The sequence below is a fragment of the Palaemon carinicauda genome, chromosome 18 (genome assembly GCF_036898095.1).
Source record: "Palaemon carinicauda isolate YSFRI2023 chromosome 18, ASM3689809v2, whole genome shotgun sequence".
Lineage (NCBI taxonomy): Eukaryota > Metazoa > Arthropoda > Malacostraca > Decapoda > Palaemonidae > Palaemon > Palaemon carinicauda.
The window spans coordinates 67520987-67547281 of record NC_090742.1 but is presented as its reverse complement, the minus strand read 5'-3'; the positions used below and the strand labels follow the sequence as shown (position 1 = coordinate 67547281).

General features: G+C 33.3%; 1 protein-coding gene across 1 annotated transcript in view; it reads left to right on the top strand.

Moving 5' to 3' along the window:
• The window catches only part of LOC137657105 (aromatic-L-amino-acid decarboxylase-like), a 42966-nt gene extending 17009 nt beyond the window's left edge, over positions 1-25957 (top strand). The window contains exons 2-15 of the mRNA XM_068391469.1: positions 6244-6559; positions 6987-7152; positions 7722-7792; positions 12590-12826; positions 14185-14284; positions 15254-15357; positions 16123-16190; positions 16400-16490; positions 17508-17701; positions 18133-18278; positions 19613-19692; positions 20831-21008; positions 23064-23136; positions 25745-25957. Of these exons, the coding sequence (XP_068247570.1) occupies positions 6359-6559; positions 6987-7152; positions 7722-7792; positions 12590-12826; positions 14185-14284; positions 15254-15357; positions 16123-16190; positions 16400-16490; positions 17508-17701; positions 18133-18278; positions 19613-19692; positions 20831-21008; positions 23064-23136; positions 25745-25901 (1866 nt within the window). The 5' untranslated portion in view covers positions 6244-6358 and the 3' untranslated portion in view covers positions 25902-25957. The remainder of the gene's footprint in view (positions 1-6243; positions 6560-6986; positions 7153-7721; positions 7793-12589; positions 12827-14184; positions 14285-15253; positions 15358-16122; positions 16191-16399; positions 16491-17507; positions 17702-18132; positions 18279-19612; positions 19693-20830; positions 21009-23063; positions 23137-25744) is intronic.
• The last annotated feature ends 338 nt before the right edge of the window (positions 25958-26295 follow it).

Below are 26295 nucleotides of genomic sequence, written 5' to 3'. Positions count from 1 at the left end.
CACCCCTCTCCATGACTCCAGCCTCCTCTAACCCCGTATATTCGTTTTTCCATCGCCTTCCCACTTTTCCTTCTTCTACTTTCAACCCTTCTATCCTCTTCCCTAGGGTCTCGATCTATCTGGTATATAGACATTAATTCAACCCTCTACTTTCAACCCTTCTATCCTCTACCCCTGGGTCTCAATCTATCAGGTATATAGACATCAATTTAGGCCCCTACTTTCAACCCTTCTATTCTCTTCCCCAAGGTCTCATCTATCTAATATACAATATATACGTCAATTTAACCCTCTACTTTCAACCCTTCTATCCTCTTCCTTTGGGTCTCAATCTATCAGGTATATAAACATTAATTTAGCCCTCTACTTTCAACCCTTCTATCCTCTTTCCCGGGGTCTCAATCCCATCGCGTATAAAGATGTCAATTTAACCCTCTACTTTCAACCCTTCTATCCTCTTTCCCAAGGTCTCAATCTCATCGCGTAATAAAGACATTCAATTTAATCTCTTGTCACGTATAAGGAAAACACATATATTCTATAAACTACAAGTATTAAAAATTCCTCGCGTCGCCTCAAAAATATTACTTCACCTCATTGCGGTCTGTGCCATAAGACTGATATTAATGGCATACCTCACGGCGAGGTTGGAACAGAATGCAGAAAAAAAGACGTGGCCGTTGTAAAAATAATAGCAAATCCTCTATATTAGAATTCCATGTCTCTTCTTGAAAATTGTATATAGTATTTTCTAAAGCGGTTTCTCAGTAACTGAAAAAAGTGTCTGTAGGTTACAAATTATTTTAGTTATGAAAGTTATAAAAAAAGGTAGTTTAAGAAATGACCATTTTCGAGTTAATTCATCTTATAAATTTTTGTATCAAAAGATCATTACCTAATCTCTTTCTCTCTCTCTCTCTCTCTCTCTCTCTCTCTCTCTCTCTTTCTCTCTCTCTCTCTCTCTCTCTCTCTCTCTCTTTTCTAAAAATAGACAATTTTCAAGTTGATCCATCTTATAAATTTTTGTAATCAAAACTCGAAAGATCATTACCTAATCTCTCTCTCTCTCTCTCTCCTCTCTCTCTCTCTCTCTCTCCTAAAGCTTTCACCTTTTGACCTTTACTTTCCATAGACTTGTCCACACCTACTGCTTTCTTTCCTTTCTCTTGCTTTCTTATTTCAAAGGCGACGCTTTTCACGCCCGACGCAGAGGGGGACCGTATTGTCGGGGGGGGGGGGGGGGGAGGAGGAGGAAATGAGGCTGTTCAAAAGAAGAAGAAAAATTATACTTCTGCGACGAAGTCTTGCAACTTGAAGAGTCTAGATCGATTTTTTGCCTTTTGATTTCAGCCTAATGATGATAATAAAGATATTAGTAAATGTGATAATAATAATAATAATAATAATAATAATAATAATAATAATAATAATAATAATAATAATAATTAATCTCATCATCATCATCATCTCCTCCTACGCCTATAGACGCAAAGGGCCTCGGTTGGATTTCGCCAGTCGTCTCTATCTTGAACTTTTAAATCAATACTTCTCCACTCATCATCTCCGAGAAAAAAAAAAAAAAACTATGGAAAATTCAATTTCTAAAATGATTTAAATCAATCAATGGGATTTAAAGTAATTATAATATATTATTGATTACATTACTTCAGTTTAAAATTCATCACACAGTATTTTTTCCATACCAACCTCTTCTCCGTTCTCTCTCTCTCTCTCTCTCTCTCTCTCTCTCTCTCTCTCCATACTAATTTTTCCTTTGACATTTCCTCCCTACGAAACCGCTCTTACCTCCCAAACAACAGCCCCCCCTCCCCCCCCCACGATGTTTCTTTCCCGAATTAACCAAAGAAAACAAATGGGATAAATAAATAGTTTTCGAAAATATTAACATTCATACATCGTTTCATTCCAGTTTATCAATCATGTTAAACGAAGGAAATTAATAATTAATATTATCGAAGTAAATGAATAATTAATACTATCGAAGGAAATTAATAATTAATACTATCGAGGTAAATGGATAATTAATACTATCGAAGTAAATGGATAATTAGTATTATCGAAGAAAATTAATAAATAATACTATCGAAGGAAGTGAATAATTAATACAGGAATCAATAATTAATACTATCGAAGAAAATTAATAATTAATACTATCGAAGGAAATGAATAATTAATACTACCGAAGAAAATGAATAATTTATACTATCGAAGGATATGAATAATCAATACAGGAAATGAATAAGTAATACTATCGAAGAAAATGAATAATTTATACAATCGAATGAAATGAATAATCTATAAAATCGAAAGAAATGAATACCTAACATTACATCTAATTTCCCTTCTCTAAACTTCCATTTAATCAAAATTAAGCTTTATTGACATTCCAAGCACAACAACCAACAACTTAAAGTTATTACGACATTTAATTATATCATTATAATAACCTTCCACTCAATTAACCTTTAATTATAAAATGACATAGAAAAGCCTTCTGTTTTCGAGACGCGTCATTATACGCAAAGGAATGAATGCCAAGACCGAAGGAGGCTGATGCCCCGATCGAACATGAGCCCAAGGACAATGACCATTGCTAATTACATTCTCTTTATACAAGACTTGTCTTCATAGGAATGTTGGGTAATGCTGTGTCTTGCTACTAAAAGGAGTGGCTTATTCAATTTTACATTTATGAATATATACATATACATATATACATGTAATGATAAATTTTGCACATTTTTACGTGTTTTGCATATTCAAATAAGCCATATATATTTTTGATATATTAATGTCTGGATTCTCTTAACGACCTCGGGATCAGAGCCCCAGGCGAAATCACACAAAGACAAGAGCTTGGCTCCGGCCGGGAATCGAACCCTGGTCGGCAAGCTTATATAGACAGTGGCCAAGTGGGTTAGTCACTGTCTATATAAGCTTGCCGACCAGGGTTCGATTCCCAGCCGGAGCCAAGCTCTTGTCTTTGTGTGATTTCGCCTGGGGCTCTGATCCCGAGGTCGTTAAGAGAATCCAGACATTAATATATCAAAAATATATATGGCTTATTTGAATAAATACATGTATATGTATATATACATATTGTCTTTCGATTATTAGCTACCCCTTTTTAAAAAACGAGAGTGTTAGCCTCGTGCTTATGCAATCCCGTTTGCGACCAATACAGTTGTTTAATTAAAAACTACAAACATACATACATTGTATATGTAATGTTTATACACACGTGAATATATATATATATATATATACATATATATATATATATATATACATACATACATATATATATACACATTATATATATATATATATACATATATATATATATACATATATATATATACATATATATATATACATATATATATATATACATATATATATATACATATATATATATACATATATATTGTATATATATATATTTATATATATATATATATATATATAAACAATCCCTTTTTGCTAAGCCCTGTGGTATTACCATCCGACACCTGACGAGGTGCAATGTAGCCATCACCTAAGGACTTTAAAGCATACACTCATCCCCTAGCAATTATCAGTGAAATTACCTTAAATGCATTTAGGGCTCTGAATGGACTCACAGGCCCCAACGCTAACCTGTACCTTTAGCCATGGTAAGCAGCTCTTCTAGGAGAAGGACATTCCAAAATCAAACCATTGTTCTCTAGTCTTGGGTAGTGACATAGCCTCTGTACCATGGTCTTCCACTTTCTTGGGTTAGAGTTCTCTTGCTTGAGGGTACACTCGGGCACACTGTTTTATCTAGTTTCTCTTCCTCTTGTTTTGTTATAGTTTTTATGGTTTATATAGGAAATATTTATTTCAATGTTTTTACAGTTCTTAGAATATTTTATTTTTCCTTGTTTCCTTTCCTCACTGGGCTATTTTCCCTGTTGGGGCCCCTGGGCTTATAGCATCCTGCTTTTCCAGGTAGGGTTGTAGCTTAGCATGTAATAATAATAATAATAATAATAATAATACAGCAAAAATCCCTAAGTTATTTCTAACCCTTTGCTAAAGCGTGGGGCGTTTTCAGCTGCAGGCAACAGGCTGACTCTGACTCTTCAATCATCACAATGAAAATCAATTTCGGGAGAGCCCGGGTTCATCTGAGCTCCGCGAGAACGAGCTTGTCTATAAAGATTTACGGAAAGGGAGAGAAATCAATTAGAAAAAATGTCAGTGCAAAAGGGCAAAGCGTCTAGTTTTCAGCATTGCAACAGGATGCCTGAAATCTTTAAATCAATCAATCAATCAATTAGCATTGCCAGTTTAGGTGTTTTATTATTATTATTATTATAATTATTATTATTATTATTATTATTATTATTATTACTTGCAAAGCTACAACCCTAGTTAGAAAAGCAGGATGCTATAAACCCAGGGGTTCCAACAGGGAAAATAGCCCAGTGAGGAAAGGAAACAAGGAAAAATAAAAATCTAAGAAGAGTAACAACATTAAAATAAATATCTCCTGTATAAACTATAAAAACTTTAACAAAACAAGAGGAAGAGAAACAAGACAGAATAGCGTGCTGGAGTGTACCCTCAAGCAAGAGAACTCTAACCCAAAACAGTGGAAGACCAACCGAGGCTATGGCACTACCCAAGAGTACAAAATAATGGTTTGATTTTGGAGTGTCCTTCTCCTTGAAGAGCTGTTTATTAGACAGGACTGAGAAAAGAGATGTCTATTAAGAAAATATAAAGACAAATCCCTTCTTCAAGGGTTGGTAAGAACAGACAATAGTTAATGTCCTACTTACAATCAAGAACGGCTAAGGCAAGGATTTATAAATTCATTATAAATAGATTGAAGTATGAAAGTTTATTAATTAAATGCTCATTTAGCTCATTGTAGAATTCTTCTTCTTCTTTGTCTACATATTTTCCCACTTCTATGTGGGGTCGATGTTTCTGGTCAGCTTTCTCCATCTACCTCTACCCCACACTTCATCACCGGTTAATCCCTTTGATCGAAGGTCATCCTGGATACAGTCCACCCACCTTCAATTTCATTCTGATTATACTACAATGAAAATTAATAAACTTTCATTGTAGAATAAATTTGAAAAATAGACTTAATAAAATCAACCATAGGTTGGGTCGACCGAGAGGTTGGGTCTCCATATCTTATACCGAAGTGGGAATTCTGGAATGAGGAGAATTCCAGGCACGAGTCTCATTGTCCAGGATTCTGTGCTGGAAAGGGGGGGAGGGGGGGGGTAGAAGATAGTGGGCTGAATGGAAGAAGAAGAAGAAAGGAAGGCATGGGAAAGAAGGGCTAAAGGATAAAGCCGAAAATTGTGTTATGAATCAAAGAGGGTGTGAATGGAAGAGGTCAGACCACAGACTCTATTTGCTATTTAATTCTTTTAGCAAATGCCGGACGCTGTTCTTGAAGGATATATACCTCCTTCGAGGCTTAATATCATCGAGAAACTTAAAAAAAGAAAAGATAGGATATCGAGATGTACTCGAGAGACGAGAGCAACCGGGGAATGCTGTAGGAATGATGTCATTCTGGGATCGTGAAAGGTTTCAGCAGATTCCCCAAAAAGAATGAGACCCACTGCGGCGTCTGGGAAAGAATGAGAAGGTAAAGATGCCGATGGGGAGGGGGAGGGGGGAGGGGGAGAGGAGGGAGGGGATGGTCTTGTTAAAGAATTTAAAGAAGGATCGCAGGCGTGGGCGGGGATGGAGTTGGAAGATGAGAAGTTCGGCAAAAGATTTTGATTGCATAACGCAGGCCATAGTCATCACCGCGGAATCTTCTTGGGGGGAGGGGGGGGGGGTAGTGAAAGAATGGGACGGGTGGCGCCAGAGGAAATGAACATTACCAGTAAATTGGGTGCCATTCGCGTGCCCCTAAGCGACTCACAACGGCACCTTATCTCTCTCTCTCTCTCTCTCTCTCTCTCTCTCTCTCATATAAACCATCTTTTAAAAAGGGAGGGGGGAAAAGCCAGCCATAATGAGAAGCCAGGCACTTCATGGGGGAATTTAATTTCAGGATGCATTAAGATGAAGGGAAGAAAAGAACTCTGGGTTTCTTCCTTTCTTGCTTGGAATTGAGAATTTAGAGTATTTTTATGCATATCTTTTTCCTTTCAGCTTTCATGCACATTTCAGTAAACTAAATGAATTGCTTCTAACATATTATCTCTCTGCCTTCAACAGATTGTGATATATATCAGGAAAACCTTGACAGCAACGCACCACAATACAATAGTACCTGATAAAGAAAACCGAGAAACAATACTCTCCTAATTCTGAAAAGTAGAAAACAGTCGAAATGAACTCCGAAGAATTCCGCAAGAGGGGGCGCGAGATGGTCGATTACATCGCCGACTACATGGACACCATTGAGAACAGACGCGTCACTCCCGCCATAGAACCAGGGTATCTGAAGGACATGGTCCCTCTGGAGGCGCCGCAGAAGGGCGAGAATTGGGACGATATCATGAAGGATGTGGAGAACAAAATCATGCCCGGGGTAGGTACTTTTACAAAAGTGTTCCCGTTTGTGTCCTTGAGCTGTATTATTATAATTATTATTATCATTATTACTAGCTAAGCTATAATCCTAGTTCCAACAGGGAAAATAGCCCAGTGAGGAAAGGAAATATAGTAATGAATAAACTATATGATAAGTAATGATTAATTAAAATATATAAAATTAAATAATCAACTTAAAGTAACAACATTATAACACATCTTTCATATATCAACTATAAAAAGAAACTTATGTCAGTCATTAAAAAAAAAATTACAGCAATTTAACTTTATAAGCTTAACCAATTCATTCCACAACTTGGTCGCAGCTGGAATAAAACTTCTGAACCTCATCCCACAAGGCTACAGAACAAGAAGCTTTGCTCTTTCCATCACTAACCGAACTGCCCTTTTGTTTCCTCCTTCAGGTGACCCATTGGCAGCATCCCAGATTCCACGCCTATTTCCCTTCAGGAAACTCCTACCCGAGCATCCTAGGGGACATGTTGAGCGACGGAATCGGCTGCATAGGATTTTCTTGGGCGGCCTCTCCAGCTTGCACGGAACTCGAAACCATAGTCTTGGATTGGTTAGGTAAGATATATACACTCTCTCTCTCTCTCTCTCTCTCTCTCTCTCTCATTATCTATGATTTTGCTTTAACTTTTTTAACTAGCCTATTTAGGTATATTTTTTCTTTTGTAGAATAAACTCCTTTGATATCTAATTAAACAATACTCATAAATACACTAGTTTATTTGGAAAAAAAACACTAAAATACATCACAAATATGTAAACTCAGACATTAATAGTTTTCATTTTTGTAAAGTGTATTATTCCAATCACCAGTATTTAAATTAGTATTCGCTCGTATCCTGTTAAAGAATCGTAGTAAGAGTTTGTATGAATAAATTCTTCGAAGGGTCTAATAATAATTAGATTTCCCTCAACTAAGTTGGCCAGGACACCAGTCACTTGTTCAGATAATACTGCTAAAGAGTCTTAATACTTTACATTAGTACCTTTCTAGATATACATATCTACAAAATATTACATGGTGCGTAAGACCATGCATAATTCAATTATAAACCGAACTTTGAATTTCTTCCATTCAAGACCTTTCGTTTATCATCTCTAATGTTTCTTCTACTTTATCCCAACAGGAAAAATGGTCGGTTTACCAGAGGAGTTCTTATCCTTCACCGAGAACAGTAAAGGAGGTGGAGTCATACAGGTAAGGTCATGATTTCATAATTTTCCTCGATCATTATCCAGTTAATGTGTTCCTTTATTAATTAATGTGATCTCTTACTAGTTAATGAGACCCCTTAATAGTTAATGAGACCCTTTAATAGTTAATGTAATCTCTTACTAGTTAATGAGACGCATTGATAGTTAGTGATCTCTTACAAGTTAATGTAATCTCTTACTAGTTAATGAGACCCCTTGATAGTTAATGTGATCTATTACTAGTTAATGAGACCCCTTGATAGTTAATGTGATCTCTTACTAGTTAATGAGACCCCTTAATAGTTAATGTGATCTCTTACTAGTTAATGAGACCCCTTAATAATAAATGAGACCCCCTTAATAGTTAATGAGACCCTTTAATAGTTAATGTGATCTCTTACTAGTTAATGAGACCCTTTAACAGTTAATGTGATCTCTTACTAATTAATGAGACCCCTTGATAGTTAATGTGATCTTACTAGTTAATGAGACCCCTTAATAGTTAATGTGATCTCTTACTAGTTAATGAGACCCCTTGATAGTTAATGTGATCTCTTACTAGTTAATGAGACCCCTTAATAGTTAATGTGATCTCTTACTAGTTAATGTGAGCTTGTACTAGGTAATGCGACTATTTGACTCTTTACTAATCAATGTGAACCTTTACTAATTAGTACTACCCTCAACTAGTTAATGGGATCCCTTACTAGTTAATGCTACCCTCAACTAGTTAATGGAATCCTTTGCTACTTAATACTACCCCCAACTAGTTAATGGAATCCTTTACTACTTAATACTACCCTCAACTAGTTAATGGGATCCCTTACTAGTTAATGCTACACTTAACTAGCTAATGAGAATTGTATCTTGCAAGTAATGTTATACAGTATGATCTACAATATTATGCAAAGGAACAATTTGCGATTTGGTATGTCAATTGTTGTGCAATACGTCAAACGATACATCATCTTGTTCTCTTATCTCTTATCTCAATCTGCAATCTCCAAAACGGATTGACAATGACGTAATTAAGCCTACCTTATTTCTTTATTATAATGAAGTAATATTTAACTTTTTGTATTCGATCGAACTTAATACATTGCAATGCAGTGTAATACATTATAGGAATGACTAGCAATAAGAGGTTTGCAATACTTCCGCAATACAATGTAATAGACAACAGAAAAGTAATCAGAAAACAACTGAATATAATAAAAGAAAAAAATAATGGAATACAAGTAAATCAAGGTCCTTCAAGGCCATGTTAATTTCAATGCTATACAAAATGACAATACAAATAGGAAAAGTAAAAGATAAAGCTATTGACTTGATACCTAGTCATCTCTCTCTCTCTCTCTCTCTCTCTCTCTCTCTCTCTCTCAATGAGGTGATTGCTTTACATACAAAATAGCAAGCACAAGGAACAGACTTCTAGCGGATGTATTAAACAGTAACACGATAAACGAGTTCAAGAATAAGTTAGACAAGATCATAAAAACTCTAACGTTTAAAATAATTCGTTCTACCCAAGAGCAAATGGAGTCTCCGAGAATGGACTAATCTTTGGAGACATTCAAAATCCTTGTAACTCTCTCTCTCTCTCTCTCTCTCTCTCTCTCTCTCTCTCTCCTTTCAGCCAGATTGAATTGTCTCGACAGAAGGCAGAGGAAATTGCCAAATAGTCATATCATGTAGAGATGGATGAGGCATAAGATGGCCAAGTGTCCAACTGGTGACAAGCCCTGGAGGTCTGTCACCCGTCATAAATATTGCGGAAAGAAATGATCAAGATTTCTGGGTGACATTTCAGTTGAACGTTATATCGACATTTTTCTTCATTGAAGTCTGAGATATAGATTTTTGAGTCTTTTATTTACTGTTAATATTATCATTACTGCGTTTTAATGACATTTTTCTTCATTGAAGTCTGAGATATAGACTTTTGAGTTTTTTTATTTACTGTTAATATTATCATTACTGCGTTTTATTGACAATTTTTCTTCATTGAAGTCTGAGATATAAACTTTTGAAAGTTTTTTTATTTACTGTTAATATTTTCATTACTGCGTTTTATTGACAATTTTTCTCCATTTAAGTCTGAAATATAGACTTTTGAAAGTTTTTTATTAACAGTTAATATTATCATTACTGCGTTTTATTGACATTTTTCTTCATTTAAGTCTGAGATACAGACTTTTGAAAGTTTTTTATTTATTGTTAATATTATCATTGCTATTGCTATAGATATTAGTAGCGTTACCAGTAATAATTGCAAAATAGAAATAGAAAACCTATTAAAAATTTGTCGGTTATGGAATTTACATCAGAACTTATCTTTTATCATTTGTGATAACTTTCATGCATTAAAGGAAGACGTTGGCGCTTCAAAAGGAGAGAGAGAGAGAGAGAGAGAGAGAGAGAGAGAGAGAGAGTGAAATCGATATGTGGCTATTACCCTTGACAATAGAGTTGCTCCCGAGAGAACTCCTAAAGTCCAAAATCAGACTTTCGACTTCTATTTCGTTTACAGATCTCTTTACTTCTATAAAACCTCGAGATGTAATGATGTTCCAAGAAGGATTTTTTTTCCTCTTTTATGCGCTGGAATGAAAAAAAAAACCGTGGGAATGTTTGTCTTGAATCTTTAGCAAAAGATGGAAAAGAATAGTGGAACTAGAAATCGATATGCATTAAAGGAGGAGATGAAGCCGATTAATAAACACATTCTCTCTCTCTCTCTCTCTCTCTCTCTCTCTCCGCTCTCTCTCTCTCTCTCTCTAGGTAATAAAGCCAATTAAAAAGCACATTCTCTCTCTCTCTCTCTCTCTCTCTCTCTCTCTCTTAGGGGAAAAAGCCAATTAATAAGCACATTCTCTCTCTCTCTCTCTCTCTTAGGTGATAAAGCCAATTAATAAGCACTCTCTCTCTCTCTCTCTCTCTCTCTCTCTCTCCCTCCCCTTGGTCAAATATGTCAATGAGCGGTTTATTCAGTTTAACATACAAACTTAACTTACACATAACTTTCATTTGAATTATGGTCCAAGACAAAAACTCTAAGGAAAATATGCGTCAACAACAAGAAGGAAAAAATAAATAATAAATAATAACACAAATGAAATGAACAAATCAGTACTAAAAGCGACCTATCTCAAGGGAAGACGAAAAAGACCTCGAATATCAAAGTGTTTTCAGTTTAGAATTAGAACAAAAAAATCCCTAATGAAAAAACAAAAAATAAAAAAAAATTGCTAAACATCAAAAGCGTCTAGTTGGATCACTTGTATACAATAAGTGGCTTAACAAGAAAGGATTGCGTAGGACACTAAAATCCCATAGGATCTCCCGAAGGATCTGTGAAATCCCTCCCCGCATTTATTTCTTCTTTTTATTTTTATCTAGTAAAGCCTTACTCCTCGATCTTAGAGTTATTCAAATATGATAGGCCTAGTTACGTAATTTTCAATCAGTTTTGGATATAGAAGATTGAGAACAATGAAATATTCTTGGTTGGCGATGCCTTTTTTTCTATCAGAAAATTTTTCAATGAGGAGTTTTTTGGTATTAATTTTATTTTTCATTTTAATCATTCATTCTCTCTCTCTCTCTCTCTCTCTCTCTCTCTCTCTCTCTCTCTCTCAAAACAACACTGTACTCGACGCAGCGAGAAATGGACGATAGGGTAGGGTAGTAATTTCCGCTAAACGAGATTGTTCTATATTTCATTATTTGATGATTACTATTCTCTGAAATCTGAAAAAAAAGACTCTTACCTCCCCCTTCTCCCTCTTCAATAGACCTCCCACTCCAAGCAGGACTACCTCCCTCCCTCAATCCTTCTCCCACCCCCCCCCCCCCCTTGAGAGTAAAGATCCAACTGCTTATGCAGGCACGTCATTGGAGGGTGGAGGCGCTTCCAGGAAGGCACTCCACATTGTTCTCACCTCATCAGGGGAATGATAAAGTTATTTTTGCTCTACGGGGAATCCGCTTTTAGATTCTGAAAAAATGGGATATTCGAATTTTAAATCAACGTATCTTTCTTTGTAATTTGCCGATATTATCCGGATGAAAAATCATTAATAAAGGTTTTTTAAGAGACTACTTTTCGTAATGAAGTGGCACTCTTTGCTAAGGTCATATTTTTTGACAACAGTAAATTAGAATAAAACCAGTTGCAGATCAATCAAAATAACGCCAATCACAACAAAAAATGTTTTTATACAAAAAAAAAAAAAAAAAAAAAAACAGCCACAATTCAACCACGAGTTAATCCTAACATACAAAATGACTTCTTCATATGTGACTCTTCTAAGAAATATTGTCATCAGCTATTACATGTAGGCCTACAACTAAACGTATATCAAAACCAAGGTTTGAAAGAAACTTTTATTTCATATTGATTCTTCTTTTTTCTCACCGTTATCCCTACATTAAGGGGTCGGTTGCCTGATGCACCCTCTCCAATGCCTATTATCAAAGGCATCCTATTCCATCAAACTTCTTCTCTCCACATCATCCTTCACCTTATGTCGCCATGTAATTCTACTGATACCCATAAAAGTCCTGCTCCAATTCCTTCTATCAGAGGCATCCTCTTTCACCAAACCTCTTCTCTCCATATTATCCTTCATTTTAACTCGCCATCTAATTCTACTGATACCCATAAAAAAATCTCTCCAACGCCTTATATCAGATGTATCTTCTTCCAATGAACCTCTTCTCTCCATATCATCCTTCACTTCATCTCGCATTCTAATTCCATTGATTTCACTCATGCAAAATCATTTTCTTTTCCCTCCAGGGATCAGCGTCCGAATGCGTCCTAGTGTCTCTCCTGGCCGCGCGCGCCCACATGATCCGTCAGCTGAAGAAGCAACACCCCTTCGTGGAAGAGGGGCTTCTCCTGTCGAAGATGATGGCCTACTGCAGCAAGGAAGCCCATTCCTGCGTCGAGAAGGCCGCCATGATGGCCTTCGTCAAGCTCAGGATTCTGGAGCCAGATGAGAATCAGTCTCTTCGGGGCTCCACTCTACAGCAGGTAAGAAGGATATTCTCTCTCTCTCTCTCTCTCTCTCTCTCTCTCTCTCTCTCTCTCTCTCTCTCTCTCTCTCTCTCTCTAACATCTTGAAGTTCGATGCTGTCATTAAATGTACCGACAAAATCTTTCAATCGTTGTCAGTAACTTTTTTTTCTCAAAAGAATTCCTTCTACATTTTTAATTACTCTCTCTCTCTCTCTCTCTCTCTCTCTCTCTCTCTCTATGATATCCCGCTAATTTATTATTAAATTTATCGGCAAAATGCTCCTTAATCTTTCAATCGTTGTCAGTAACTTTTCTAAAAAAAATCCTCCTACATTTTTAAACTCTCTCTCTCTCTCTCTCTCTCTCTCTCTCTCTCTCTCATCAGCACCCTACTCCTACTGCATGCCCTTTCCCCCATAGAAACGAAGTTCAACAGATTTTTTTCTCTGGATACAAAAAGTCAAATCCCTAAATTAAACAACGCAAAAGCTGAGCTTCAATGATCACAAAACAATCCAACATTTCATGTTCTCCATAAAACTATTTTTCCAATATCCAACCCAGATATGATGTAATCTAAAGCAGTAATACCCCTAAATGAACTGATGCAATGCATTTATTACATCAGATATAAGAAATACTAGAAGGAAGTAAGATCTACTTTCTTTAGATTTTACATAGGAGTACCTTCCATATTGACGGAAGAGCTTCGCATTTTAATCCGCCGAAGGGTACCGCAGGTTTATAAAGGGTTCGAGTCGTTGGATGACTATCTGGTACTGGGGTTGGATAGTTAAATGCAACATGGCAATGTACACGACTGTTGCATTTTCAAAATTTTTTTGGATAATACGAGGATATTACCAGTTTGATAAAGTTCTATCAGGGACTTTTAGGAAAAGTTATTCAAAAGATATTTTTATATAGTTTGGAGAAAATTCATAAAACTTATATTCAACTTTGTTAGTGAAAACCCAAAAACACTTTCGAAAATAACCCTTGTTATAAATACTTAGAAAACTTAAAATTTTAAAATCAAAATCACTAAATTACGTATACGTCTAAGAACATTTCCTGTAAAACCAACCAGACGAATTCCATCTTTTTTTCCGAATATAATTCTAAAGTCAGTAAAAAATATATATGGAAAATTTCAAGTACAATATTCGAAACCATCGACAAAAATCCATTTTAGGCTCTGGAGTTTAAATACACCATAGCCTCCAATGAGGCTTAATAGCCTCTATAGGTATTAAGTCTTGGGATTACGGAGTCTGCTTCACGTCATAACTAGAAAACGTTTGAACAAAACTGCACCACTTAACCCGATTGACAAACGTTTTTCAGCTGACAAACGTTTTTCTTAATTACAGGTGATGGAGGAAGACAAAGCCATGGGACTCATTCCATTCTACGTCGAAACCACCCTGGGAACCACGTCTTGCTGCTCGTTCGATAACTTGGCAGAGATTGGTAAGTTCAAGTGAATATACATACATACATACATACATACATACATATATATATATATATATATATATATATATACATATATATATATATAATGTATATATATATATATATATATATATATATATATATATACATATATATATAATGTATATATATATATATATAACAAATATATATCATAAGTATATATATATATATATATATATATATATTTTATATATATACACATATATATACATGTATATATATATATATATATATATATATATATATATAGATAGATAGATAGATAGATAGATAATATATCTTAACAATTCCTCCATTCACGATGAAAATTTAAATATGAAATCAACCAAGCGGTTATGATAGAAACAAATATAAAAAAAATACAGATCCTAAAATCAAAGATGAAAAGAAACTAAAACGCCTACCAACCTTTTCTCTCATTATAATATCCCTAGTGTTCTGCCGGACTCGAGTTCGAGTCCCGCTCAAGCTCGATAGTTTCTTGTAGTGTCTGCAACCTCACCATCCTTGTGAGCTGAGGCTTGGGGGTATGAGAGAGCCTATGGGTCTACCTGCTGAGTCATCAGCAGCCATTGCTTGGCCCTCCCTGGTCCTAGCTTTGGTGGAGAGGGGAGCTTGGGCGCTGATCATATGAGTTGGGAGAGCCTATAAGTGTACCTGCTGGGTTATCAGCAGCCATTGCCTGGCCCTCCCTGGTCCTAGTTTTGATGGAGAGGGGAGCTTGGCCGCTGATCATATATGAGTAGGGAGACCCCTATAAGAGTACCTGCTGAGTCATCAGCAGCCATTGCCTGGCCCTCCCTGGTCCTAGCTTTGGTAGGGGGCTTGGGCCCTGATCATGTGTATATATGGTCAGTCCCTTGGGTATGGTCAGTGTCCCTTCCCACTGCCATTCATGAGCGACCTTTAAACCTTTAAAGAGATTCCTTATCTCCTCCGCAGGTCCCGTATGTGAAGAATACGGCGTCTGGTTACATGTCGACGGGGCATATGCCGGAAATTCCTTCATCTGTCCGGAACTGAGATCTCCCATGAAAGGCATAGAGGTGAGTACAGAAGTATATTGAATGAGATTAACTAGTTTTAAAAACTGCTATTACTCGTTAATGTTTTTTTTTTACTTTCAAAAATAACTTAGGGGAATTGATAAAATCATATAATAATTAATGAGAGAAAGCTCCTTAATGCATTTGATTTACCAGTTTTAAAATACTGCTAATACCATCCAGTTAACAGGATCTCTTACTTTCAAAAATAACTTAGGGGGAATTGATAAAATCATATAATAATTAATGAGAGAAAGCTTCTTTATGAATTTGATTTACCAGTTGTAAAAACTGCTAATACCATCCCGTTAATACGATTTATTACTTTCAAAAATAACTAAAGGGAATTAATAACATATGAAAATCCAGGAAAAAAAGGTTCATAATTAACAACATACTTTGATCCCTTTAAAAAAATAGAAAAAAAAAATACAAAAATAAATAAAGGAAATCAATAATATAATAATCCATGAAAGAACTTCATTAATAACATACTTTGATTCCTTTTAAAGAAAAAGAAATACAAATATAAAGTGTTTTATGAAGCAACGCGAAGGACGCTATTCCTTCTCTGATGAGATATGAACTACGCGAAAAGTCAAGCCATTGAAAACCTTCCATAAACGCCGACTAAATAACGTATTGCATTCTTCATTCAAGAGTTAATTTTAATCGGTTTTTCAAAAGATATATTCCCTTACCATAACGTACAGTACAAACTAATTGCCAATAAATGTAAACATTTTGTTTTTCTATTCTTTTCAGTACGCGTCTTCCTTCAACTTCAACCCAAACAAATTCATGTTGACAAACTTCGACTGTTCACTCATGTGGTAAGATTTCTCGTGAACTATTTACTGAAATAAGAATAAGCATTTTAATATATTTCATCATCTCAAAGACTTCTTAGAATTTTGTCACATTTTCATATAGGAACTCTTTTTATTTCGAAGTTGATTACATTTGAAAAGCATATGATTTTAAGAAAAAAGCTTATTCCAAATTTTCTTTAAGAAGAAACTGATTGCAAATTTCCTCTCAGGGTGAAAGACAGATTCAGGTTAACCCAAGCACTGGTGGTGGACCCACTTTACCTGCAGCACTCATACTCTGAGAAGTCCATCGACTATAGGGTAAGTTTTGCAATTTTTTTTCTGGTTTTACATTACTTGGAGAAATAAATCAATCTTAAAATAATTATAAAGAAAATTCTATCAATATTTTTGTCTTTGAAACATGAATGAAAGGTTTTATCATAAATAATTTCCATCGTTTTTCTATCTAAAATTAATCGATTTTTGGTAGTAAACAACATTCATGGCAAAATATATCTTGCAGCTAAAGGGTTGTGTATTTTTACCGGAAGTAAAATATTTCCGTCGCTTTTCTATCTGAAAATAAAGATAATTCTTGTCGCAAATAATTTTAATCGTAAAATATATCTTGAAGATAAAGGGTTATATGCTTTTACCGAAAGTATTCTAGGCCCTGAAAAATATTCCCATAGGCCTTCTATAATTTTTTCATCGTAAAATATACCTTGCAACTAAAAGGTTACAATTCCTACAGTATTCTAGATATTGTAAAATGACCCAGAGAGCCACTTGCAACTATAGGGTTACAATACCTAAAGTATTCTAGATATTGTAAAATGACCCAGAGAGCCACTTGCAACTATAGGGTTACAATACCTAAAGTATTCTAGATATTGTAAAATGACCCAGAGAGCCACTTGCAACTATAGGGTTACAATACCTAAAGTATTCTAGATATTGTAAAATGACCCAGAAAGCCATTTGCAACTATAGGGTTACAATACCTACCCAGAGAGCCACATGCAACTATAGGGTTACAATACCTAAAGTATTCTAGACATTGTAAAATGACCCAGAGAGCCACTTGCAACTATAGGGTTACAATACATACCCAGAGAGCCACTTGCAACTATAGGGTTACAACACCTAAAGTATTCTAGATATTGTAAAATGACCCAGAGAGCCACTTGCAACTATAGGGTTACAATACCTACCCAGAGAGCCACTTGCAACTATAGGGTTACAACACCTAAAGTATTCTAGATATTGTAAAATGACCCAGAGAGCCACTTTGGTACATTTCCCTAATTTAATCCCTTTCCTCCTTGCCAACAGCACTGGGGAATACCCCTCAGCAGACGCTTCCGAGCCTTGAAGCTGTGGTTCGTGATCAGGTCCTTCGGAGTGGAGGGCCTCCAGAAGTACATCCGAGAGCACTGTCGTCTGGCCAAGAGGTTCGAGGCCCACGTGAGGAAAGACACTCGATTCGAATTAGCCAGTCCCGTCCATCTTGGTCTCGTATGTTTCAGGTGAGTCGAAGGAAACTATAATCATTATTCTATTTTAATTGTTCTTTACTACTCTCGTAGTTTTTCTTTTTTTTATTATTTCCTTGTTTCCTTACCCCGCGAGGGAACTTTTCCTTGTTGGAGTCCTTGGGCTTATAGCATCCTATTTTTCCAACTAGGATTATAGATTAGCTAATAATAATAATAATAATAATAATAATAGCATCAAATATGCTAAAATAACGCTAATAATAGTAATAATGCAAATAATTTGAATGATTATGACATGCACCCTTTTTCGAAATTGTGAATTTCTTTTAATTATATATGAAACTAACAAACAGATGAAACAGACAGGAGAGAATACAAAAAGGCAATTACTGAAACGAATAAATAGATGAAACTATTTTTTAACACCTGACGTCACTTCTCTTTCTCTCTCTCCATTCCAGATTACGGGGAGCCAACCAGATCAATCAGAAACTGCTTTCGTCCATTAACGCCTCGGGAAAACTGCACATGGTACCGGCCTCCTTGAATGACAGATACGTCATCAGGTTCTGTGTGTGCGCACAGAACGCCACCGATGCTGATATAGGTGAGAAGAAGCTTCTTGGTCTATAGTTACAGATTTGGTGAAATCATTATCACAAAGTTCACTATATATATGTATATATATATATATATATATATATATATATGTATATGTATATATATATATGTATATGTATACATATACATATATATATATATATAAATATATAAATATATAAATATATATATAAATTTATATATATATATATGTATATATATATATGTATATATATATATATATATATATATATGTATATATATATATATATATATATATATATGTATATATATATATATATATAAATATATATATATATATATATATATATATAAATATATATATACATAAATATATATATATATACAATATATATATATATATATATATATATATATTTCTATTCCTCAGACCTTTAGGGTGAAATCATTATCACAAAGTTCACTAAATATATATATATATATATATATATATATATATATATATATATATATATATATATATATATATATATATATAAATTTATTTCTATTCCTCAGACCTTTAGGGTGAAATCATTATCACAAAGTTCACTAAATATACTTTTTTTTCTATTCCTTGAACCCATAATCTAATTAATTTTGCTTAGTCTTATTGTGCCGTTCTCTTAACTAAAGTATAAAGATTGAATTTAATTGGTTAAGTGATAACTTTTATTTATTTTATTCGTATATTTTCTAATGGCTAAGGATCAACTTTCGACATCAAATAATTTAAATTTCTTAGATAATTTTATTTCCTAATGGTTAAGGATCAACCTTCGACATCAAATAATTTACATTTCTTTGATAATTTTATTTTCTAAAGGTTAATGATCAACTTTGGACATTATATTAATTACCTTTCTTTCATAATTTTATTTTCTAATGGTTAATGATCAACTCTGAACATTAATTTAATTACTTTTCTTTCATAATTTTATTTTCTTATGGTTAATGATCAACTTTGAACATTAAATAATTCACCTTTCTTTCATAATTTTATTTTCTAATGGTTAATGATCAACTTTGAACATTAAATAATTCACCTTTCTTTCATAATTTTATTTTCTAATGGTTAATGATAACTCTGAACATTAAATTAATAACCCTTCTTTCATAATTTTATTTTCTAATGGTTAATGATCAACTTTCGACATCAAATAATTTACATTTCTTTGATAATTTTATTTTCTAATGGTTAGTGATCAACTTTGAACATTAAATAATTTCCCTTTCTTTCACAATTCACTTATCTTTCATAACACACTTATCTTTCATAATTTATCTTTCTTTCATTAATCATCTATCTTTTCTTTACAGACTATGCATGGGACGTGATTTCCCAATTCGCCACAGATATGCAAGACATTATCAACGCTGAAGTTGTGGACAACAACAAGGTAAGCATTTTTTTATATCTTAATAATCATAATAATAATAATAATGATAATAATAATAATAATAATAATGAACTAAGGAACCTCCGTAACGAGGCTATAATATTGACAGTCAAAAGCCACAGTAGTGTCAAAGTACATTATTGTAAAATGGTAAAAAAAATACAAGGAGAGACTTTCGGATACTGCTCCTTGTATATTTTTTACCATTTTACAATAATATATTTTAACACTACTGTGGCTTTTGATTGTCAATAATAATAATAATAATAATAATAATAATAATAATAATAATAATATCAGATGAACTGCTCTTAATTGCATCGTTTTATATTCCACAGTTGGTTTAACTTGAAAAAAATGTATATAATTATTAACTGTGAAAGGTTAAGATGACTATAAGAATTTTCTTATCCATTTCTTAAGAGTATAATTAAACGAATTTTATCAGTATCAGGTGGGATTTTTTTCATATAACGTTATATAGTAACATATAGGAAATTAAGTCTTAATAAAAAAAAAACATTAAATAACAAACTACTATATAGTAAATCAATTCATTTCTCCTATATCATAGGCAACGAATAAATATCCTTCTAGATATTTTAACACGTTCTAAATACTTTGAAAGATTCTAGGTTCTTTAAAAGTTTCTAGATACTTTAGAAGATTATAGATACTTTAAAAGATTCTAGATACCTTAAAAGAATCTAGATACTTTAAAATACTAGATATTTTAAAAGAATCTAGGTATTTGAAAAGAATCTAGATACTTTAACAGAATCTAGATTCTTTAAAAGAATATAGATAATTTAAAAGAATCTAGATACCTTAAAAGAATCTAGGTACTTTGAGAGATTCTAGATACTTTAAAAGATTATAGATTCTTTAAAAGAATCTAGATACCTTAAAAGAATCTAGATACTTTAAAATAATCTAGATACCTTAACAGAATCTAGATTCTTTAAAAGAATCTAGATACCTTAACATATTCTTGATACTTTATGAGATTCTAGATACTTTAACAAAAACTATATACTCTTAAAAGATTGTAGATACTTTAAAGGATTCTAGATACTTTTTAAAAAAAAAACTTCTAGATACTCCATAACACTCACTAATAAATATTTATCTTCTGAAGGAGACCACGAAGGAAGAGAAGGAGCAGGAGGAGAAGGAAGCCGAAGAGAACTCGGAGGAAGTGTTCGCCTTGTTAGACCGCAAGAACAACAAGAGCCTTCGGTACAAGCGGTCCTTCTTCGTCAGGATGGTCTCCGACCCGAAGATCTACAATCCGAAGATCGTCAAGGGATTACCATGTAAGTATTGTAACTAATAATTAGTTTGAGGTATTTTATTGTTGGATAATTTGAAGAAGGTTTTTTTTTCATTTTTTTTTCAATAGAATATCACCGATAGAAAAAAAAGAAGGAAAATAAGTAATATAATGAATCCTTAGTTTGAATTATTTTAGTGTTGGATAATTTGAAGAAAGCGTTTTTCACTTTTTTTTTTTTTAATAGAATATCACCGATAGAAAAAAAAAAAAAAGGAAAATAAGTAATGTAACTAATCCTTAGTTTGAGTTATTTCAGTGTTGGATAATTTGAAGAAGGTTTTTTTCATTTTTTTGTTCAATAGAATATCACCGATAGAAAGAAATAAAATAAAATAAATGCTCAGTTTGAATTATTTGACTATTGGATACTTTGAAAAAGGCATTTTTAATCCTTTTTTCAATTCATTATCACCGATAAAAAAAAAGTAAAATAGAAGAAACCTGTTTAATATCTTGGAAAATTTGAGGAAGCAATTTTTCCCATATCTAATAAGAATAAAAAGTAAATTGCTTTCACATATAAAAAATCCTTAGTTTTAAATATTTTCTTGGATAATTCGAGGTCTTTTTTTCATATAAATTTTTTCAAAGATCCCATGCCACGAAAAACAGTAAACAAAAAAATTTAAAACAAAACCAATACAACAATAAATAAAATCCAATTTCTAAAAATTTCTACTTAATCAATTGACGTGATCAAGTCCAAAATAGCTTCAAATTATTTCGATTAATTAAGCAATTCCAAACAATCCATTCTCACGACCTGGCCCTCCAAAGGCATCGCTCTTAATTCAAAATGAAATTGACTACAGTTACTCTATTCTTTGGGAGAAACAGACAGCCACTATGCTATTCACAACTACCAAATATAGGAACAAACCATCCAATCGTATGTTGTCACGAGAGAACTCAGGTGATATTGTCTTAGAGAGAGAGAGAGAGAGAGAGAGAGAGAGAGAGAGAGAGAGAGAGAGAGAGAGAGAGAGAGAGAGAGTTTGAACTACTTTTAAAGCCATATTCGTAAAAAGTGCCAATCATAATGATGTAAATGAGAGAGAGAGAGAGAGAGAGAGAGAGAGAGAGAGAGAGAGAGAGAGAGAGAGAGAGAGAGAGAGAGAGAGAGTTTGAACTACTTTTAAAGCCATATTCGTAAAACGTGCCAATCATAATGATGTAAGTAAGAGAGAGAGAGAGAGAGAGAGAGAGAGAGAGAGAGAGAGAGAGAGAGAGATGCAAAAACGTCCCTCCGGTTAATTAGCAGAGAGCGCGAGTAGGACGAAGAAAGTAAACAAATGCATGACACACCGAGGCCTGAAAGAGCTTTGATTTCTCTCTGTTCTCGAGGCGTAGGAGGTGACAAACGAACCCCAAGCAGAAAGACAGTCGTGCTTGCAGGCAACAAGGTGGGAGGTATGACTGCATGAAATTTTGGAGAGTAAAAATAATGAATAATTAGGAAAAATATTCTTCCATAAGAGAAGTATGAAAAATTAAAGTTTTCACGATTTTTTTTTCATAATGACCACGGAAATAAGAAGACAGAACGAAACAGAGAAAAAATTATTTTCACAACATTTCTATATTTAATTACATCCTTAAATGTAAATATATAAGTAAGAGTTAAGGGTTGTGATGGCTTATGTGGTAACATCCCTGACTGGTGATCGCCAGACTAGAGTTCGAGTCCCACTCAAACTCGTTAGTTCCTTTGGTCGCAGCAAACTCACCATTTTTGTTAGCTAAGGATGGGGAGTTTTGGGGAAGCCTATAGGTCAACCTGCCGGGTCATCAGCAGCCATTGCCTGGCCCTATATGGTTAATCTATAGGGCATTGTCCTACTTCCTTGAAGACTCACATTCTACATCATCATCTCTTCCCACGCCTATTGACGCAAAGGGCCACGGTTAGATTTCACCAGTCGTCTCTATCTTGAGCTTTAACACATCCTACGTACTATTTCTATTTTTTTTCTACTGATGAAAGATAGATTAGAAATTCATATCTTACTAATTTCATTTACTTTTTCTTTTGCAGCAACTGGCCCAAGACGCCACACGACCTCAGACACGATGGCAGACGAAAACAACGTGTGCGTCAATTCTCCCATGTAAGTATCAAGACTTACTTTACGCCCGATTTAAACACCACAAACTTCCTCCCTTTTTCCGTCTAACATTTCCGACTGCTGGCTCAGATTCCATGTCATTTTAGTTGTAGAATTGAATACTTGACGATATACCATTAAAAATATCAACATATAAACCATTGGGTATAAATGGTAAATGGCTGAAAATTAATTTGAAAGAGATTCAGAATATATAAAAAATATTTTCAAATAACTTGGGCATCCCAAAAAAGTAAATGGCTAAAATTAATTTTAAATAGATTCATAATATATAAAATATTTTCAAATAACTTGGGCATCCCAAAAAAGTAAATGGCTAAAATTAATTTTAAATAGATTCATAATATATAAAATATTTTCAAATCACTTAGACGTCCCAAAACTATAAATGGCTGAAATTAATATGAACTAAATTCAGAACATAATATAAAAACCCAGTTTTCAAATCACTTGTGCATCTCAAAAAAGTAAAATGGTTAAAATTTATTTGAAATAGATTCAGAACATGATAAAAAAAAATCTCATTCTCAAATCACTACAGCATCCCAAAACAGTAAATGGTTAAAATTTAATTTTAAATAGATCTTCAGAACATAAAATGAAAATCTAATTTCCAAATCACTCGGGCATCCCAAAACAGTAAATGGCTAAAATTAATTTGAAATAGATTCACAATATAATATAAAAATCTAATTTTCAAATCACCTGAGCATCCCAATACAGTAAATTGGCTAAAATTTAATTTGAAATAAATTCAGAACATAATATAAAAATCCAATTTTCCAATCACTTGGGCATCCCAAAACAGTAAATGGATAAAAAATATAAAAATAAAATTTTCAAATAACTCGGGCATCCCAATACAGCAAAAGGCTAAAGCTAATCTGAAATAGATTCAGAACAAAATATAAAAACCTAATCTTCGAATCACTTGGGCGTCCCAATACAGTAAATGGCCAGAATTAATTTGAAATAGACGTAGAACAAAATATAAAAACCTAATCTTCGAATCACTTGGGCCAGCAGTGGAAAAATAAAATCCCTAGACAAATAAAAGCATATTTAAGTCAAATGCTTTTGTTGTTGTGAAAGAAAAGCTTTGTCTATGTTGATAAGCATGAAATGGCTTACCCTAAATTACTGGGTGAAGAGAATTAAAACCAACCCATGTAGAATTCCACAACCCATTTTCTGACATTTAACCCTAAATAAGTTATTTCAAATAAAGTTCATATTAATTCGTGTTAATCATGATGAAGAAGCAAGCCAGATTTTCTTGGGTTTTAGATAAATATCATATCAAGAAAAATTGACGAAATTAGATTAGCAAGTTTACTCTCTTCTTAAGATGACATATTTACCATGAAAAGACGAATGGTTTGAAATTACACAATACATAACTTATAATAGCTAAGATTATGTACACACGTGGAAATTTTCAATAAAAATACAAAAACTTAAAACACTAAAAAGTTTCAGATACCAACAGTTCAAAATAAAGTTTTAAAATTAGAATTATAATTTCAAATGTTTAAAGCAACTTCGTGAACCAGATTTAAGACCTAAAAAAAAAAAAAAAAAAAATCATTTGATTCCATAGCAGAAACAGCCCAATTCCTTGCATACTCTACAGCGTTTGCATGAAAACACACACACACACACACACACACACACACACACACACACCATATTAATTGCTACCTCGTGGCTAAAGAACCTTACCTATATTGGCATGTATTACGTAAATAGAATTAGTGCTGCTATAGACCTTGGCAGTTTCGTATGAATTAGCAACCGCCATCTTTTTTTTCTCTTCATTCAAAAGCTCTTAAAAAATTGCTTTATCAATGTATTTCTTATCTTTAAAAGATACGAGACAAGCTTTTAAAACTTTTTTAAAGTTTTATAATTTACTGAGAATGCTGATACTTTTTAAAAAGTATGATTTGTAGTTTTTATGAGGTGAATTTTTTTGTTTTCATACTGAATAGATGTGGATTATAAATACTATTTTCTAATTTTATTTGTAAATTGAAATTCAAAACCTTAATTTGAACAAATCACATCCCAATTTTTAATCCAGATATCTGCTAATTTTAACAAATCACAGCCTAATTTTTATCAAAATATCTACTAATTTTAAAAAATCACAGCCTGATTTTTATCCAAATATCTAATTTAAAAAAATCACAGCCTCATTTTTATCCAAATATCTGTTAATTTTAACAAATCACAGCCCAATTTTTAATCCAGATATCTGCTAATCTTAAAAAATCACAGCAAAATTTTTATCCAGATATCTGCTAATTTTACCAAATTACAGCCTTATTTTTATCCAAATATCTACTAATTTTAACAAATCACAGCCAAATTTTCAATCCAGATATCTGGTAATTTTAAAAAATCATAGCCTGATTTTTATCCAAATATCTGGCTAAAGCAAATAAGATCAGACAAAAACAATGCTGCTTTTAGTCAACCGCTCATGACATGTCTATGTTAAATGTCGTTGCCAATGTTATTGCTGTTGTCATTGTCATTGTTGTTGTTGTTTGTTGTTGTTGACGTGTTTGCATGCCCCCATTAACAGTGACCACGATATCATCACGGAGCTCATGCAGACCACCAACCTGGAGAAGGCGCTGAAGGACGAAGACAATAAACTCAAGTTCCTCACCAAGACGACCAGCGACCTCTCCGAAAGGATTAAAGTGTATAGCAGAAAGGAAGAAGAGATCGGGCACTAGCTATAGTCAATGAATATAAATAACGTAACATATCATATCATACAGTATATATATCATATATATATCATATATATGTCTATATATACGGTATGTATTTATAGATAAATATGTATACATATATACAGTATATATAAATATTTATATATATATATATATATATATATATATATATATGAACTATATATGTATATATATATACATATATATGAATTATATGTGTATATAATATATATATATATATATATATATGTATATTTGAACTATATATATATATATATATATATATATATATATAATACATATGAATCTATATGTATACATATAAATTACACATAAGAAATATATATACATATATATTTTAACTGAGTACATTTATTTTATATAGACGTGTACC